The sequence below is a fragment of the Trametes versicolor genome (genome assembly GCF_000271585.1).
Source record: "Trametes versicolor FP-101664 SS1 unplaced genomic scaffold TRAVEscaffold_11, whole genome shotgun sequence".
NCBI lineage: Eukaryota > Fungi > Basidiomycota > Agaricomycetes > Polyporales > Polyporaceae > Trametes > Trametes versicolor.
The window spans coordinates 2,565,842-2,583,453 of NW_007360331.1; the positions used below are offsets into that span (position 1 = coordinate 2,565,842).

At 58.6% G+C, this 17,612-nt stretch overlaps 5 protein-coding genes across 5 annotated transcripts; 3 read left to right on the forward strand and 2 right to left on the reverse strand.

The window, feature by feature from the left end:
* Positions 1–381: 381 nt before the first annotated feature.
* On the forward strand, positions 382–1,128 carry TRAVEDRAFT_76975 (HET-domain-containing protein; the record flags this gene model as incomplete). Its single annotated transcript, XM_008045114.1, has 1 exon — positions 382–1,128. A coding segment is annotated over one exon (747 nt), but the record flags the coding sequence as incomplete, so codon positions are not given.
* Positions 1,129–1,973: 845 nt separating this feature from the next.
* TRAVEDRAFT_52280 (uncharacterized protein) lies at positions 1,974–3,315 on the forward strand (the record flags this gene model as incomplete). Its single annotated transcript, XM_008044677.1, has 3 exons — positions 1,974–2,763; positions 2,815–3,248; positions 3,304–3,315. The coding sequence occupies 3 exons, from the start codon at positions 1,974–1,976 to the stop codon at positions 3,313–3,315; spliced, it is 1,236 nt and encodes a 411-aa protein (XP_008042868.1).
* A 192-nt stretch (positions 3,316–3,507) lies between these two features.
* TRAVEDRAFT_52281 (uncharacterized protein) lies at positions 3,508–4,789 on the reverse strand (the record flags this gene model as incomplete). The annotated part of the gene is made up of 2 exons (XM_008044678.1): positions 3,508–3,944; positions 4,009–4,789. 2 exons carry the CDS (start codon positions 4,787–4,789, stop codon positions 3,508–3,510), a joined length of 1,218 nt encoding a protein of 405 aa, XP_008042869.1.
* A 1,284-nt stretch (positions 4,790–6,073) lies between these two features.
* On the forward strand, positions 6,074–9,497 carry TRAVEDRAFT_23595 (uncharacterized protein; the record flags this gene model as incomplete). Its single annotated transcript, XM_008044410.1, has 8 exons — positions 6,074–6,269; positions 6,531–6,635; positions 6,688–6,836; positions 6,893–7,816; positions 7,873–8,040; positions 8,089–8,287; positions 8,338–9,116; positions 9,171–9,497. 8 exons carry the CDS (start codon positions 6,074–6,076, stop codon positions 9,495–9,497), a joined length of 2,847 nt encoding a protein of 948 aa, XP_008042601.1.
* A 260-nt stretch (positions 9,498–9,757) lies between these two features.
* Positions 9,758–11,859, reverse strand: TRAVEDRAFT_133035 (atypical/ABC1/ABC1-B protein kinase; the record flags this gene model as incomplete). The annotated part of the gene is made up of 6 exons (XM_008045115.1): positions 9,758–10,074; positions 10,127–10,137; positions 10,192–10,945; positions 10,994–11,365; positions 11,419–11,554; positions 11,617–11,859. 6 exons carry the CDS (start codon positions 11,857–11,859, stop codon positions 9,758–9,760), a joined length of 1,833 nt encoding a protein of 610 aa, XP_008043306.1.
* Between the last annotated feature and the right edge of the window lie 5,753 nt (positions 11,860–17,612).

Sequence of the window (17,612 nt, forward strand, 5' to 3'; positions counted from 1 at the left end):
CGTCCTATCAAAGGCAATCATAGAAGGCTTCTTATGTCCATGATCCATGATCGAAGCTACTGACCGGCGCCGGTGTGTCACCCAACCACCATCATCCCACCTTCGGCGACCTATGTACTCTTCGTTCCTACAGATTAAAGGAGGCTAGGAGCAAGAGTAAGTACTGTTTCTGAAACGTACTCACTATATTTGTGAATGACGAGTTCCCACTAGAGATTTAAGACATTAAACTAGCTGGAAATCCGCGGCGGAATTGCTTGACGGTCAACTTGAACTCGGACATCGACAAAATCATTCTTGGGCCCTACACGGGCTGCAACGTGCTACATATCTTGACGGTCACCCATATACCCACTTTAATCACGGAGACGAAAACTCGGTATGCGGCTCCTGAATACACGTACCTACCAACTGCGCACCTTCGCCTCTCCAGAGATCACGCCTAGATACGCCATCCTCTCTCATTGCTGGACCGAGGATGAAGTTGACTTCTCCGACATTCAAGACCTCACGCGCGCCCGCTCTCACCGGGGGTGGGCCAAAGTGGAAGGTGCATGTGCTGCCGCGCTCTCCCAGGGTTATGACTGGGTTTGGCTCGACACATGCTGCATCGACAAGTCTAGCAGCGCGGAACTCTCTGAAGCAATAAACTCTATGTTTACTTGGTATGGGCGCGCCGACATATGTCTGGTCTACCTCAGCGATGTTGGCGACGAAGACCCACACCAACCGCAGTCATCATTCCGCCACAGCCGCTGGTTCACCCGTGGCTGGACGCTCCAGGAACTCATAGCTCCCGGTCGCTCCGTTGTTTTCTTCTCCCACGATTGGCGTCGCATTGGGTCTACCCCCCAGCTCGCCCCACTCCTCGAGCAGATCACCACTATCGACGCTGCCGTCCTGCTCTCCGACGACCCCGCGCGCGCCATCTCCCAGCTGAGCATCGCGCGCCGCATGTCCTGGGCCGCGGGACGGCATACGACGCGCCCCGAAGACCGTGCATACGCACTCATGGGCATGTTCGACGTGCACATCCCTCTCATCTACGGCGAGGGCAGCGAACGCGCGTTCCGCCGTCTCCAGCTCGAGATCATCAGCCACACCTTCGACCACAGCATCTTCGCATGGGGCCCTCGTGCCGCGCCCGCACGCCTCCTTGCGCGCGCTCCCGCCCCAGGGCGCGCGCTGGCGCCCCCAGTTGTGCGCCTGCTCGCGCTTTCACCGGACGATTTTTGCGACTCCGCGGACATAGTTCGTGTCGCGATGGCGGAGCTCACGGGCGCGCTTGGTCTGCGCACGGTCAAGGAGCCGCACTTCTTCGACACGCATTACGGCATTCGCATCCGCCTCCCGCTGTGCCCCGTATTGTCGCACCCTGGCGGACGCGTGTGGTGCGCCGCCCTCGCGTGTCGTACCGCCGCCTCTGAGGCACCCGGCCCGCACACTGCGTGGATCCCACCCCCCAAATTTATCGGGTTGGTGCTGTATCGACCCCGGAGTAGCCCGGTGTATGTGGTCGTCCAGAGTATGGAAGTGCACGAGGAAATGTCGCCGGGGCTGTCCAGGGCTATCGATTTGCCGTACCCGTTGGCCAAGCGGAGATTTCCCTACTTCTGGCGGTCGGAGTGGAGGGTCGAGACGATTTATATATGGGCCAGGGCGGTCGGAGAGGAATCTGAGTTGTCGTCGCCCTCTCGGAATTGGTATACGAGTTGTAACGACTCGCCTGTGATCTCGAAGTCTGCTTGACCTGTCTATGCTTTTCAATCACCTTACTATCGTGACGCTTACTACATTGCTTCGCGTTGATAATCAGGTCTGTTGGATAGTCTTAATCTCCGAGCTGGCGCCCCCGTATACCCATTTACGCCGAGTGCTAGTGGCGGTGCTGATTCATCTTGAACTCCTTCCACCCACTCTGTGGCGACTAGTCGTACTGGACCTCTACGTATACCAAATGAATACAGACTCCAATGCTTACAACACTCCCCAACGAATTGCTTCTCCAGATCGTAGGGTCTCTCTCCCATGACTTGCAGGCACTCCAAAGCGTGGCCCATCTCTCCCACCGCCTTCTTCCCATCGCGCGGCAGGAGCTCTTCAAGGTAATCAACATCCGTGCCCTCGAGCACGTATACATGGACCCATACCTCTGTCTCGTCTGTGAGCTGCGTGCGGGGCCTCGGTTTAAGACTCGCCCCGATCTGCTCGACCGTCGCTTCCTTCACAAGCTAAATGGGCGCACACTCCCTGAACTTCGCGCACTGAGCTTGCATGGGATCGACTTTTCGAGGACAACCAGGGTCTATAAGGAAGATTGGGACGCTCTCAGGACACTCACATCGGTGACGGAACTGTCACTCTCTCGCGTCGTCTTCTATGACGAATTCGACATGATGACCCTCATCCGCGCCCTCCCCAACCTGTCAGCACTCTCGCTCGACTGCGTGGAGGTTCCAACAGATAGCGAGATGCTCGATCCCAACGCGCACCATGCCCCGATTGCCCTCGATCGCACCAACGCGGGGCGGGAGCTGTACACCATGACGGAATCCCGCCCGCTGCTATCGAAGCTATCCCTCGATTGGAATTACATGGTTCTGCAGGCATTGTGGTGGCTGGCCCGGCACCGACCCGGAGGCATGCCCTTGTCTACTTTGACCATCGCCCCGTCTGCTGTTGGGGCCGACATGATTATTCCCCTCTTCGGGCCTACGATTGTGCATCTCGCCATGCCCCTGCGCCCATATATTCTGCGAGATCGTACGTTCTCGCCATATGTCGAATGATTCCAGAGCTAATCTGATCTTTTAGCCGACGATGATTGGCCCCGGCATTTTCGAAAGTACACATCGTTGCGTTCGTTGACGCTCTTCATTGACGCGCACGACCCACACCCACCGGAAGGCCACTTGTGCCCGTGGACCCAGGTTCTCTACGTCTTGCAACAAGGATTGCCCGCGCCGGCACGCCTCGAAGCACTCACGATTGACATGCGTCTTGCGCACCCTGGTCCGGAGGAGCTAGACGGCGCTATATCATGGGGTGTGCTTGAGACGCTGGGCGAGATGCTCGTCAGTGGCGAGTATGCGGCCGTGCAGACCGTGGAGTTTGTGGTAGAGTGGACGGCATGGCCCAGTTGGGATCTGCGAGATGAGGCGAACGCGCTGATGCGCAAGATCCGGAGGAGGCTGTCGAGCTTGTCTGACGCGGGGCGTTTGGTTGTCCGATATGGCGTTGTGCGGGAGGTACGCGTGCCGCCTTTGTGCCGATCGTGCGTAGTACTTACTAAAGGACTCCCAGTTTCATAGTTAACATCTCGCATTCGAATATCCATGTACATCTGGTGACTGGAGACGTCGAGCATGTTCTCAAAGTAGAGTGAGATAGCGTGTCATGTCGCCGTTGCCCTACACGCTCGGTCAGTCGGAGTTATGCACTTTTAGTAGGCGTATCAACCCACCCACCGAGAATGACAAGGAGTGCGCATCCTACAGCCTGCCCACGCTATCCTGTGGAAGATCCGGCGTTCCGCAGCCCCCGCGCGCTTGCGACCAGCTTCCCCGCCGCAAGCCTCTTCATACACTCCTCGATCCTCGTCACGATCACGTCTCGTATCTCCTCGACGCAATCCCGCTGCGTAGTCGCCTGCACGAAAACCTCGACGGTGCGTAGTGTTACGAACTTTGGGCCAACCAGCACCTCATCAAGCTGCGCGAGAATGTCCCAGTCGATCTCGGCAGTGTACGCCCCGCAAATGTGGTTCTGCGGTGGGATGCGCATGTCGATCGTGACGGTTTCCAGGTGCTCTGCGGGAAGCCAGTCCTCCAGCACGAGGAGCGACAGCTCCCAGGCACGCGGGGAATTGGACCGGGCGCCCAAGAAGATGGTCAGCGTGCGGAGGCTGGTGTACGTGCCCAGGCAGGGCGCATATAGGTATGTGTCTATAGAGACTCAGGTGAGTAATAAGTCGAGGCTCGCTGTAGCAGTGGCTGAACAGTCGCTTACAATTTTGCATGTCATTGAGGGGAAGGTGAAGATGCTGGATGTTCGGCCCGAAGTACTGTAATACGATGTAGGGGAACATCGAATTGGGCGGAATGCACAAGGTAGATAGCGAGTGTTTGCTCAGGCCTGACCCGAGCCACCCAGCCACGGCATCTGAGTAGAGCGAGGGAATCATGGAGAGCGTTGACAACTTCGGCCGTACCGAAGTAAGGGGGGATATGCGCTCGGCTACTTGTGTATAACCTTCGGGCGTATCGCGATTCGTCGAGAAGTCAAACGATATGAAGCCTAATGAAAGCTGCGCGAGGTTTGGGAGGGCGCAGACCATGGTCTGGAGGTGTTGGAGGTCGACAAAGAACACCTTGCAGGACAAGGTGAGTCCCGTTACTGACGTGAGAGTTAACATTGTCTCGTAGAGCGCTGGGTGTGCATCCACGTAGAACCATGTGTAGTTGTTTATGATGTGCAAAGATCTGAGCTTGGGTAGCGCGCAGGAGCTCAGCAGGGGGATGAAGCGGCAGTCCGCTGTGTCGCGCGCGTAAGCCGCGATGTCGGGTTTCCCGATCTGCAGCTCGGTAATGTGGACGAGGTATGGGCGCATGCACGCTTCTTCGAGCGCGCGCGCATTCACCACGGTGAACATATGCTCGCGAACGACAGGGAGCAGTGCGCGGCAAACGAGGGACAAGCTGGAGAGTGTCTTCAGGTCTCGATCGGCCGCCTGGACGATCATGCTCAGGATCTCGTCCGGTAACTCGGTGAGGAGCATCTTGTGGGCCATGACTCCGCATATCATGAGATCGGTTTCTTCGAAGGTGATGAGTTGATCAGGACGTACTGGATTGAAATCGCGTACGGCACGCCGTTCAATGGGCTTTGCTGATAGCGGTCGATACTGGACGCGATCTGAATCTTGCCGGGGCGAGGAGAATAGATGAGCAGCAATGAGGATCGTCGGCTGGAAGTTATGATAGAACTCTCCGCCGTACTAGATTGGCTCCTGCGTGCGTCGTCTTAGGTCTACGCGGTGCAAATATTTATGTTAGAATTTACGGTCCAGGGCGATGCTAAACCTGGTACTCACAGACTCGGAGACAGGAAGCACTATCTGCAAGTTACGTTCAGCAAGACATACTGTAAAACCTACAGCCGCACGTCGTGGTGTATGCCAGAGATGCACGCAATTCGGGCAGGGGATGCTTCCGTAATGGACGTCAAACGCCTGAGTACACGAGGCTACCAAACGCCATGTCCAAATCGGGACAGAGAAACATGAAATCCCGACCGAGTGAGTGCGGACCTCATGGAGTGGGGCACCTATGCTTTGCATCCCAACCTAGCTCATGGTGAAGTCGCGCCCTGTGGCTTTTTGATTGATATACTCATACCAGCCGTATCGGTGGTGGAGCACCGTTGCCGGTCGTTTAAAGAGAATGAAAGCAGTTGACCTGCACTTCTCATCCAGGTAGATTAACAATCGTATATGTGAAAAAGCAGGATAATTTCCCGAACACGTGCTAAACTTAAACGTTTTCTCCTTGCTGCGATGCGGCCTGGGAACTGCTAAGACCTGTCGTGAGCGGTCCTCGCACCACCTCAAGGCTCCCTCGAATGTAGTCCCAGCGGTTACTTTATGTTCGCGCAATATGCATTGACATGGGAGCTTTGTCAAGTCTGCAGGACGGCTGTGGCTCACGCGCCAAGGGCGAAGAAATTTTCCTCACCACGCTGGTCATTTGTTCTACATCTAGTGTTAGTGCCCGCGATAGCGTTTCTAACGTGGAATCTTAAACAGGTCCTAACACGGTTCTAGCGAGCTTTGAAGAAAGAGCGAACATTGAATAGATGCTGGGTGATGGTCGTCAATGAAGTAGTTGTAGTAACCCTAACCCGGCAGAACTGATCGAGCTAAGCCGGAAGGGGACGAGTGCGCCAATCTAAAGACCTCTTCATTCCGTACTACGACCTGCTCCCCCCCTCCCGCCGCTGGCCCTGCCCTCCCCGACGCTGTGCCTCACGGTCTGCTCGCCTTGGATACCTCTTACTCGCTGCTAGATCCGTCATAATGAGGCGTGCGGGCTCAACGAGGGCGGCCTCGCCCACGAACACAACGTACTCGGGCATCTCCAACTACCGCACCGACTCCTACCGCCCCCTCCCCAACAACGCCGCCGCCCAGTTTGCTGCGCCTGATCCGCGCACCGTTGCACGAGTCCACTTTGACGAGCTCAGCTCGTATCTAGCGTCCTATCTTGCAAAAGGTACGTCCGTTCGCTCTCGGAGCGCGCGCATACACCCCCCCAGGTCCGCCACTGCAACCTCCTTCGCGTGTCCTTGCATACGATGTCTGTATACATGGATGTTTGGTCATGACAAGGCAGCAGTCGCTGCGGCACCGTATGCTGCAGTGCACCATCACCGCCAGGCGACCCGTTGCCACTCCTTTCTTCTCGCCATCTTCTGTCGTCCGCATGCATGCTGACCCGTCTCCCGTCTAGAGCCTGCAAATTCCCGCTCAACAGCACGGCAGAAGCTCACACGCCTTACCCGTCAACAGTTTCAGGAGCTCTCGACAGATGTTTACGATGAGTTGATGCGCCGCAAGAACAACACGAGCGACAATGAAGGTACGTCTGTCCCCGCATCGGCCTCATGCACGCATCCTCAACGCCGTCCTAGTCCCCTTCCTTCCCGTCCGCGATGACTTCCATCCAAAGCGCAATCAAGCGCGCCAGAAGCTCGCTACCTTGCCCACCGGCCGGTTCAAGGACCTGTCTAGCGACGTCTATTACGAGCTTGCACGCCGATATCCCGAGTTCAAGGAGGAGGTGCGCATCCTGCGCGTAACGTTCGCCTGCGCGTTTTTGACTGATGCTGTCCACAGCCCCCGGATGCGGCACCTGCAACGTCGCCTGGGTCCACTTACGATGACTACCCGTCGCCAGACTTCCCGCGCAACGGCCGCGCATCGGAAGACCGCGGTAACGACAGCGGATATGGAGGAAGCACGCCCGGAGCTGGACGACGGCCGAGCGAAGACGCCGGGCGTCGGAGCGCCGACGCGTACGGCGGGACCGACATCGGCTATTCACGACGCAAGCCCTCGCAAGATCTATACGGGAACGACAGGCGAAAGCCATCGCAGGACACTACGGTGCTCGGGCGGCGGCCGAGTGAGTCCGTGAGCATCAACAGCGAGTCGACGAGCGCGTCGAACGCGCAGAGCGCGACGGCCGGCATGGGCATGATCATCCCGAACAAGAGCACGATCGCGGAGGAGGACATCGAGGTGCCGTACGGGCGCGACCAACGCGACAGCTCGAGCACCGCGATGGAGCGCGACCGCAGCGTCGAGCGCAGGCGCGGCGCGAGCGACTCGGAGCGCGAGGGCGGCGAGCAGAGTCCGCGGAGTCCGCCCGTCGGCGGACTTGGCGGCCTGAGCGGGCTCAGCGCGCGGCTGCAGGCGGCGGATGGGGACGATGACGACGGCGGTGCCTCGGGCGGCGGTGGGCGCAGCGGAGACGACTTTTACGACAGGATGTCCTACGGGCGGCAGTCGGCGGCATCGGACCGGTCGGCGGGCGCGGGGATCGGGGCGCGCATGATGAACGGGGGCGGGCGGACGAGCGTGGCGGGCGAGGAGCAGGAGCGGATGCGGCGGGACTATGAGTTCAAGATCGCGACGATGCAGGCGCGGATCACGGGCCTCGAGCGGGATCTCGAGGACGTGCAGGACCGCGAGCAGAAGTGGGTCGATGGCGAGCAGCGCGTGCGGACGATGGAGCAGGAGCTGAACGAGCTCCGGAGGGTGAGTATATTCTCTTGATATTCGATGTCGGGGAATGCTGACGACGGCTGGCATAGCGCGCGGAGGAGAAGAGCAACGCAATGCTGTCGTTGCAGCAGGAGCTGGAGACCCTCCGCGAGGAGCGGGCGCGCGAGAGGGATATGGCGGCGCGGCGGCAACGGCAGGACGAGGAAGAGATCCAGTCTTTGCGCGAGCAGCTCGACGCTGGTGGGGGAGGCGGCTCGGTACGTGCTCCTCATTTGCTCGTCTCGCATAGTTCTAACGGTCCCCAGGTTGAGTCCCAGATGCTCGATCAGCTCCGTGCGGAAATGGACGGGCTTGTATCAGAGCTGACAGACTTGTCGCAGCGGAACGACGACCTCGCGGCGGCGAAGGATAACGACCTAGCCATCATCCGCGATCTCGAGACGCAGATGAAGGACTACAAGCGCAAGTACGAACAAGCAAAGACGGAACTCCGGAGTGTGAAGGGTACGTGTACGCGTGCTCCCCTGTCGACATGTGCTTACATTATACTGCAGCGACATCACAACTGTTCCTACAACCGCCAAAGGTCGACGATCAGCTGCCCGTCGCCCGGGACGGCGCGCTCGTCGACATCCACGTCACCGCCTTCGTCTCATCCATCGACAGTCTCCTCACGGCGGGCCGGTCCAATGCGCCTACGCGTGTACTGCAGCCGATGAAGAACGTCGTCAACGCCGTCTCCGCAATTAGCGACGATGTCCGCGCATTCGAGCGACGACCGCAGCGCGACCGCGCCGAGGTCGACCTCGAAGCACTCCAGTCCCTCCGCGAACGGCTCGACGCAACGCTCAGCAACCTCGTCGCAGCGGCGAAGACACACGCGACGAGTGCGGGCATGGCGCCCGTTTCTCTGCTCGACGCCGCCGCGAGCCACGTCTCCGCCACGGTGACCGAGATCGGGAAGACGGTGCACATCCGGCGGGCGACCAAGGCGGAGCAGGAGCAGTTCGCGCCCGCCGCTGCCGCTAGTTCGGCTACCAACGGGTACGCCCCGGCGCTGCGCGCGGTGGAGGAGCTGCGGTCGCCGCACCAGCGCGCGGGCAGCAGCACGAGCTCGCGCAATGGGGACGACCGCTATTCGCCGGTGTCACCGCCGCGCGGCGCGGCGGGCAGGCCGTCGCTTGAGGGGCGTAGGCCGCCGTCGAATATGTCAAGCTCGGCTGCGAGCTCGCCGCCGCCGATCTTTGACCAGCCGAAGGGTATGATGAACGGGAGCAAGAGCGACAGCTCGGCGACGGGCGAGGGGCCCGACGAGGCGTGGGCGGAGCTCAAGGTGCGCTCTTCGTAAGATTGTCCGTGCAAATAGCTCACTGCGCTTCCTTTGCAGCCGTACCTCGAGGCGCAGACAGAAGCCATCGTATACGCGATCCAAAGTGTGCTGTCAGGCGTGCGGAGCCCGACGCCGTCGCCGACGCTGAACGAGAACCTGACGCAGATCATCACGATCGTGTCGAGCATCGTCGCGGTGTGCAAGGACAACTTCCCGCCGGGCGCACAGGCGCAGGGCGAGGAGATCCTGCGCGAGCTCGGCGAGCACGCGAACAAGCTCAGCGAGGTGCAGGCGCAGACGGAGGTCTCGAAGGAGGCGCGCCAGGTGATGGCGAAGTCGAGCTTCGCGGTCGCGAACGCGATGAAGGGCCTCATGAAGCTGTAAGTTTCGCGGCGGCGCACTTCTGTAACACCTACCTACCTTTTCTCCTGGATACGGAGCGGCACTTCGGATTCCGACTGCCCATCGGCACTACCCCTTCCTTTCTGTTACCCCGTTACTACCGTATTATTGGGCGCGCGACTGTCGGTGTCTGGCGCTACTCGTGGATTACAATACATGAATGCTGGTCATGGTCCGGGATTGCGTGTGTATCATCTAGCAAGAACATCTAATCTATCGCCATTAACCCTCGTGCTCAGCGCTCAGCCGTCGAACACGTTCTCGGGAATGTCGACGCCGAAGTTGGACTTCGCAAAGTCGCGCATCGTCCGCTCGAGCTCGTCCTCGAACCCGTCGCCCCCGCGCAGGCGACCAAACCGCGCGGCAAACCACTGACGCACCCGTGTCGCCCAGAATACCGTGTCAATGGAGAACATGATCGCGAGGAACACGATGTGGCGGCCGAGCTCGCGCGCGCGCTCTGCGAGACCCAGGCTAGGGGAGGTCGCGAGCGAGCGGGAGGCCCAGTACCCTGTGATGCGGATTCGGTTTACGGGCGAGCCGAACGTCTGGTTATTACCTATGTAAAGCGGCGGTCAGCGTGAGGGTGAGTATTGCAGAGTAGTACATACCTTGGACAATCCTGTCGAGGATGCAAATTAGTGAAGAACGCAAAGAAGTGCTAAAGCGTACTCACCGCATGTTCCGGCCGACGAAGATGAGCTGCTTCGGCATGCGGTCCGTGTCTGTCAGGAAGCTCTTCAGCTTCTCCTTCATAGCAACCCCGCGCTCATAGTCGTTCATCCGCTCAAAGTCCGGCAACGGTGCCTGCTCTGCGAACCGAATCGGCCGCATGAGCGTCGCGCTCGCAAACAGGTCCGGCGCCCCTATGCCCCACTCGCCCGCGACCGCGCTCACCGCCGCAAAGTCGACCGTCAGCAGCGCCTTCCACAGCCGCGCGTACTGCTGCTGGAACTCGCGCGGCAGGCGCACATACAGCCCGTGGTCGAGCAGCACGAGCTGCGCCGCGCCCCGTGCAGCGCGTCGCGGGTCTGGGTGCGGGCGCACGATCACGTTCCCCGGGTGCGGGTCGCAGTGCACCCAGCCCCAGTCGAAGATCTGCGCGCTGAAGAGGTCGATCATCGTCTGCATCACCCACTTCGCCCCCCCGCGCAGCGGCGGGAAGCGGTCGGCCGCGAGCGGGTCTGTGGAGGAGGCGGAGGCGCGGTCGTCGCCCATGAGGCGCGCGATGCCGCGCTTGTCGCTCAGCCGGACGCCGTCGATCCACTCGGCGGTCATGATCTTCTTGGTGGAGAGGGAGGGGAAGACGCGTGGAATGTAAACGCGGTCGGCGAGGCGGGGTTCGGAGGCGACGAATGCGGCGGTGGCGCGCGCGTTTTCGGCCTCGAGCTCGAAGTCGAGCTCGCGTCGTAGGTGGTCCGTGATGAAGTCTGCACGGTGTGAGCGCGTGAGCGGCAAACACGCGTTTACGCACTCACCGACAGCGAAATAGACGGGTAGGTCAAACAGGTAGTTCTCGTACACCCACATGACGGCACGGAATGCCCCGAGATCCCATTCGACCTGCTTCCCGACGTCCGGTTTCTGTATTTTGACAGCGACCCACTGTTCCGAGCCGTCTGTGGTCTTCAGCTTCGCGCGATGCACTTGCGCGATACTCGCGCTCGCGGCTGCTTGCTCTTCGAATACCTCGAACACCCCATCGGGTCCCGCAGGCGCGCGCCCGAACTCTTTGCGGAAGACAGAGTCGACCACGGAGTAGGGCACTTGCGGGGCATCGTCGAAGAGCTTGCCAAACTTCTCTTGGAGGGGTTTGGGAAGGAGGGCAGCGTTATTACCAATGGCTTGGCCTGTACAGACGAGGCTTGAGCAGGAGCCAGCGAGTATTGGGGCTGCGACGCACCGATCTTAATGTAGAGGCCGCCGTTGGACGTAAGAAGGTCATAAACGCGTTCTGCGACGCGTTCCTGGAGAGCGGGAATCTCGTCCGCCTTCTCGGGCGTAAAGTTAAGCTTGTAGTCTACCGCGATCGTTAAGCACTGCGCATGGAGGAGGTCGTGTGAGAGCTGGACACGCGATCGGAGCGCAGTAGACTACTCACCGTCCCCAGCGTCCTCAGATTTCTCCCGATGGCCGACGCATTGAACTCGCGGTCGAGACCGTATGCGAGACCTGCACCGACGACGATGAAGGCCGCGCGGCGGGAGTAGCGGCTGGTGCGCGATGCTGGGCGGGTCCCGGACGCGGTGGAGTAGCTCGATGTGCGGGCAGGATACGCAGGGCGTGGTGAGAGCGTTGCAGAGGTGAGCCGCCGCCATGGAGGGCGGACGAGAGAGGAGAACATAGACCGAGACGTTCAACGTTCAGCAGCAGTGACAGCTCATCGCGAGCAGAGATGGTCGAGGGCGCGAGAGACGATGAGCGGGAGGTCGAGGTCGTCGAGTGCGGGGAAAAGACGATCAGTGACGCACTTGCCCGGCACGCATGTCCGCGCTTATTTGGCTGGGCGCTCTGAGTTGACCTCAGTCCGACAGGCTGTCCTTCGCGAAGCTCATGCTTGACGGTCCTACCTCGTCCAAATAAAATCGTTGCTCGACGGGTATCAATCGGAATCAAGACGAAGTAGCGCAGGGCACAGACATTGAACGCATAGCTATCATATAGATAATGATATACAAACGACTATCCTAGCAGCTCTCGCCGCGCGCGCGCAGGAAGGCATCAAGAGCAGTGAGGTTCTCAACCTCGCGCCCAGGCAGCCACAAGTCGTCCTCGGGGCCGTAGCCCTGCCAGCGGACCAGGTACTGGAAGCCCCGGCCTCGAGGGCGGCGGTCCAGGATGCACTCGACGGCGTACTCCTTCTCCTCCTCCGTGTACTTGGGGGTGATCGCGCCGCGAGTCCGCAGCTTCGCGCGCTTCGAGATGGGCTCGCCCGTCTCGTGGTTGAACCGGGACTTCTTGACGTCGCTGCGGCCGGCGAACGGCTTCCCGAGGTCGTACTCGTCCGCGAGCGCGACGGCCTCCGGCGTCCTCGCGTTCTGGTAGTAGGTGTCGTCGTCGACGAATTTGAACTTCAGTTTCTTCATGGACCAGAGGTTCTGCAGGCGCATGATGACGGCCATCCCGTGGTTGCTCAAGTTCGTGAAACGAATGTCGGTTGGCCAGCCCGCGAGGTAGACGTGGCGGCGCACATAGAGGCACCGGTGGTATCCATGTACCGTCCAATACATGCGCGCCTCCTTGCTGCCCGTGAGCTTGACTGCGCAGGGCGGGAAATATCAGCCTCAACGTCGCTGAAGTGTAGTGCATAGGAAAGTGCTCACCGAGGGCGGCTTTAAAGCAGCGTCGTAGTTTCGACCTCATCTCCTGGATGCGACCTGCCCAAGGGCCTTTGGAGTTCTTGCGCAGAGCGTGTGCCATGTTGTCGGAACGGGTCTGCGCAGAATAGGCAGGGTTAATGTACAAGAAGGACAGCGGCGAGTCGTAGTGATACCTACCCTGTGTAAGTACGAGGACTGGAGGAGGTGTGCGACGACCACGACGACCACCCTCGTCCTCGCCGCACCCTTATATCCTTTCTCGCAGGAGCCAGCCGCCGTCGACTGGAGTGCGGCGGCGCGCCTCCGCGCGAACGCGCCGGCCGCGAGCTTATTCCTGTCATCACACCGTGCTCTTCACCGTCTGCCGGGAAGGATCAATGTTCTCAAAAAGGGTGCCCGACGCACTCAAATTGTGCGCCTGCACCGCTAAAGTCGCATGGCATTGCTTCACTGCTGGGTGGGCAGCACCTGACTGGACGGCGGCACCGCCTACACGATAAACGACGTCCGGCACGGCGCACCGCTCGAAGCCGTAAGTGACGAAAGCGGGCGAATGCCGCTGCCCCGACGCCGGGAAGGGGCTTCGCATCGAGCCGAGTCCGAAGCTGGTCCCCGAAGTCAGTTGGTGAAGGGCGAAACAGATATGACGCACTCTCGTGTTTCTTGGCCTGCTGTGGAAGTGTTACAGCACTTCACACGTCTCCCGACGCAAGCCCCGCCCCCACAACTCGACCATCCCCGCAGCCTGCCGTGACGTCTCTACCGCCGCCGCCGCACAACGATGGCGCCCAGAATGCGGAGGACGCGGACGCGGGACCGGACATGCCGGTGGCAAGCATTGAGTTGTTGTCGCCACCGCCAGTGAGGCAGAAGTGGACGCTTGCTCGCGCAAACGACCGCGCGGGCGATGTCTTCGGGGGACAGAGGAGGTCTGGCCAACCGAGTATGCGTCCAGTCGATCGGTGGGTGGCTTCTTGTCGCGTTTATCCGCGATTTACACGTTGTTTCCGAGGTCGTTCGCAAGTGCTCGCAAATTATGAATATATGCGTGGGATCGGGGAGATTGCGCAACGCCTTGCCGTCGAACGTCTTAGTAAGGCCAGCACCGGGTGGCGAAGGTTGACGGCCTGGGCCATGAGAGACGCGCACTCTCCACCACCGATGCGAACGACGAGTCGCTGGAGAAGGGAGGCGTCCATGAGCAGGATGGCGGACACGGTGGAGACGACAGAGGCGGTCGTCTGCTGTTGGGTGAGGGGGCCTAATATAGTGGCCGTGCAGCCGTCAACGCACAGTGAGTGCCTCTAAGTCCGCGAAGAGCTAACTTGCGGGAAAACGAGCGCGAAGTCCGTGCATTGAGCGCTGTGACGGGAGTCTTAGCAGCCGTGTCTCGTCGTGTTAGCCCGTATGCCAAGGTGCCGAGGCGGCGAAAGAGCGTGCTATGCCTGCACTCGCATGGTACTCGCCGATCTCGTTCGTTCTAATATTCGCCACGTCGGGACGCGCACTAGTGCCCGCAAGGACGCGCTTCATGCGGGTATTAGTACACATACGATCTATCCTCGCCGGTGATAGTGCCCTCGCTTCATAGAGGAACAGTCGCACCATGTATAACCTGTAGTGCTACATGTCGATCCCGCGCCGAGGGCGGATTTCCGCAGAGAAGAACAGTGTTCGCAACAACTGACGAATCCACGGCGATGCGGTGCACAAGGCTCGACGTGCGCAGGGCCTACGACAGCTAGCTGCGGCCGCGGCTGCGGCTGACGAGACGGAGCTCTGTCTGCACATCCAATGAGTTGAACCACGCCATCGCAATACGCCGCTATCCCAGAAGGCCAGAGATGACAAGCGCGAAACCCAATCATGAGAACAAGAGAGGACTGGAGCTCACCTCCCGGGAGTGGCATTTGCGCTCTGCCGACCGTGTCCGCGATGGGATGAGTCGTTCGTGCGAGCAGATGTGTTCTAGACGGAGATCGGGAAGTGTATCAATTTGAAGGAGATATTCGGCACCTATATCGGCGTAGAGGCTACCGTTGGAGGAGAGGATACGCGCTCTACTACCTTGGGTTAGATCTCCTCGAACAGCGCGTAGTACAGCCAGAGGAAGATATGATGTCGCCGACGGCGCTTCTTCCCTCCTGGCGGTACCTGTACCCGAGCTTGTCAACGCGCGGGAGGAGGGCGACCGCGCGGTCCAAGAGGTTGCGCGCGTGCTGAATGTTGTGGTTCTTGGGCTCGACATCGGAGTAGGAGAGCCAACGCTGGACGATGCGGGGGTCGACGTCGAGCGTGCGTGAGAGGATTCACCTTGACTGAACTGTGAAGAAGAAGGTTTAGGATGCGTGGGGCGGCTTTATGGAGGGCGAGCAGCGGAGATACGCGCGTTGCAGGTAGCATATACTACCCCGCGCGCCGCCCTTCCTGTATATCCGCAACGCCAGGCTGAGCTTGCACAACCATCCCCACAAGCCCATCGAATATCGCACGCCGCCCGGACGGCACTGCTCGCCCATCCATTCGGACAGAAGCCAGGCGAGTCCTCTCGAGATACATGGTAACGAAACTAGGCGTATGCGAGAGTACGTACCTTCTATCTTGCATCTAGAGACCATTCGTTCCTGAACGGGTCCTGGGAGTAGCGCAGAGCGCGCCGAACGGAAGGACTCACATGCTGCCTTTAGCCTGCCTGATCTACTTCTCAAACTCCTCGCGTGTTCGGCCTTGGTACTTATGTAGCTTCTCAAGGTCCTCGACGCGTCGATTTGGAGCGCAAAACTGGAGCTCTTGCCGTTCTTGCGCCTACAGAGTATCACAGTCTTGGTCAGTACAGTGGTCAAATATGCGAGAGAGCATGTACATATCGGCGAGGTTCGTGATCGTGAGTCAGTCTCGGTGCATATAGCAGCCACATGGTAGCTGCATCGTGCCACGCACTGCAGAGAAGGCGGCAGATGAGTGAAGCGGAGGAGGAGGTGAAGGTCGAGGACAAGCAGGTCAGATCAAGCGCCCATACTGAACGCCACCACCCCAAAGTTGGCGCCCACGCTAGGTTTCGTTCTCCACGATGACCTCGTCTAATTATAACACTTCAGGAACTAGAAAATTATTGACTTCACAGAATTATGTCCAGAATGACTATTCTGAACATGTTGTTGTGTGAACCACTTTATCATCATTAAAACATAATATTCTGTTGGATCTAGAATTCTTGACCAAATATCATAAGATCAGGATATGAAAGCAATCACAATTGCATTTGAGATAAGACATTCCAACTAATCCGCAATCACTCACAGCGCAGGGAGGCCCCGCTGGCACTCATTGGCACTGGGTTACCAAATTTTTGCGACTGCCACCTTTCTTGCACAAACGGTCACAATCTGTTGTTTTGGGAGCTTGCGGGACCCCAGCTTGTTACTCAAAAATATCCTTTAATACTGCAGCACTAAGCAATTTTTTCTGCAGAATAAGATTTTATTGTGTATACAGAGTGTTATTTTTATGCTCTAAACTCTTAGTAAATTATGCCTGCAATGTTAGGAAATCGGCATGCTCAATTGTATGACAGTCCAATTGCACATTTAATCTTTTTAGCAAGTGATCCTGTATTTTATAAACTCCGCAACTTACTCGACTAGATGCAACTTCTAATATATCTAGTATGCAACTTCTGATGTATCTAATGCACAACTTCACTATGTAGCACAGCAGCAAAGTAGTAAGTACTCAACAGGCACCACTCCACACTAGCACTGAAGCACTGAAGCACTGGGCGACTGCAGAGCAGTGGTTTACCTGAGCCTTGGAAATGTATTTGCAATTGATGCATGCCATACAGACTTGTGATACAACTGAGCACTGACATGACAACTTATCTGAACTGTCAGGACTCAGTCATCATCTGTGAGTGTGAACATCAAATGCCCAGCCGTATGACTAAGTGTTTAATGTCAGGCTGTCTGTTACAGTACATCCCGTGCGACAGCTACTCCGATTTTCAGGACTTCATTCCAACTTCCGGGACTTGCACCCTTTTCCGGGACATATCTTATTTCCGGGACTTGGTACTGTACTTCCAAATGTTAAGACGACACCTTCGAGGGTCGTGGTAACGTTCAGGTGCAAGGGCCTAGCAGGCAGGAGAGGAGACTCGAGTTCAGGGGTGAAGGTGATAGATAACCAGGTCGAGCTGAGGACCATCCTCAGCTCTCCAGGGGTCCTAATATACATAGAAGCCATGCTGAAACGGTGCGTACTAGGGGAGGCAAGCCTGCTACCTACGGGACCGTAACAATGAGGCGCTGCCTCATGGTGTCCGCACCGTAGCTGTACCGTATCCGCGTGTAGTCCATCCACATCAGTAACATGAGGCGTAGGTGAGGCATAGGTGAGGTGCGATCAAAGTCCATGTCCGAGACGCCCGGACCGTTGTAACATAATCCCCCTTCTAGGACCTGAAGTCGTCCTCGACTTCACGACTCTCCGTCTCCTTCGTCGGGGTAGAGCAACTCGTATCGGTCGACGGGCGACGGGGATTGCGACCGAGAGGATTCACGACGCTCGTCGCGATAGGGACAGGCAAAGTCCACGTGCCCAGGGGCGGTCTGTTGACAGTACATGCATACGCGTACCGGGCAGTTGGCGAAGTTGTGGCCGGTGGTGATGCAGTGGAGGCAAAAGTCGCCCTGTGAGACAGCGTTGAAGAACTCGTCTGATCCGTCGCTCGGTGGCTGTGTCCTGAGCTCCGACTTCTTCGCGGGGTGGCGACTCA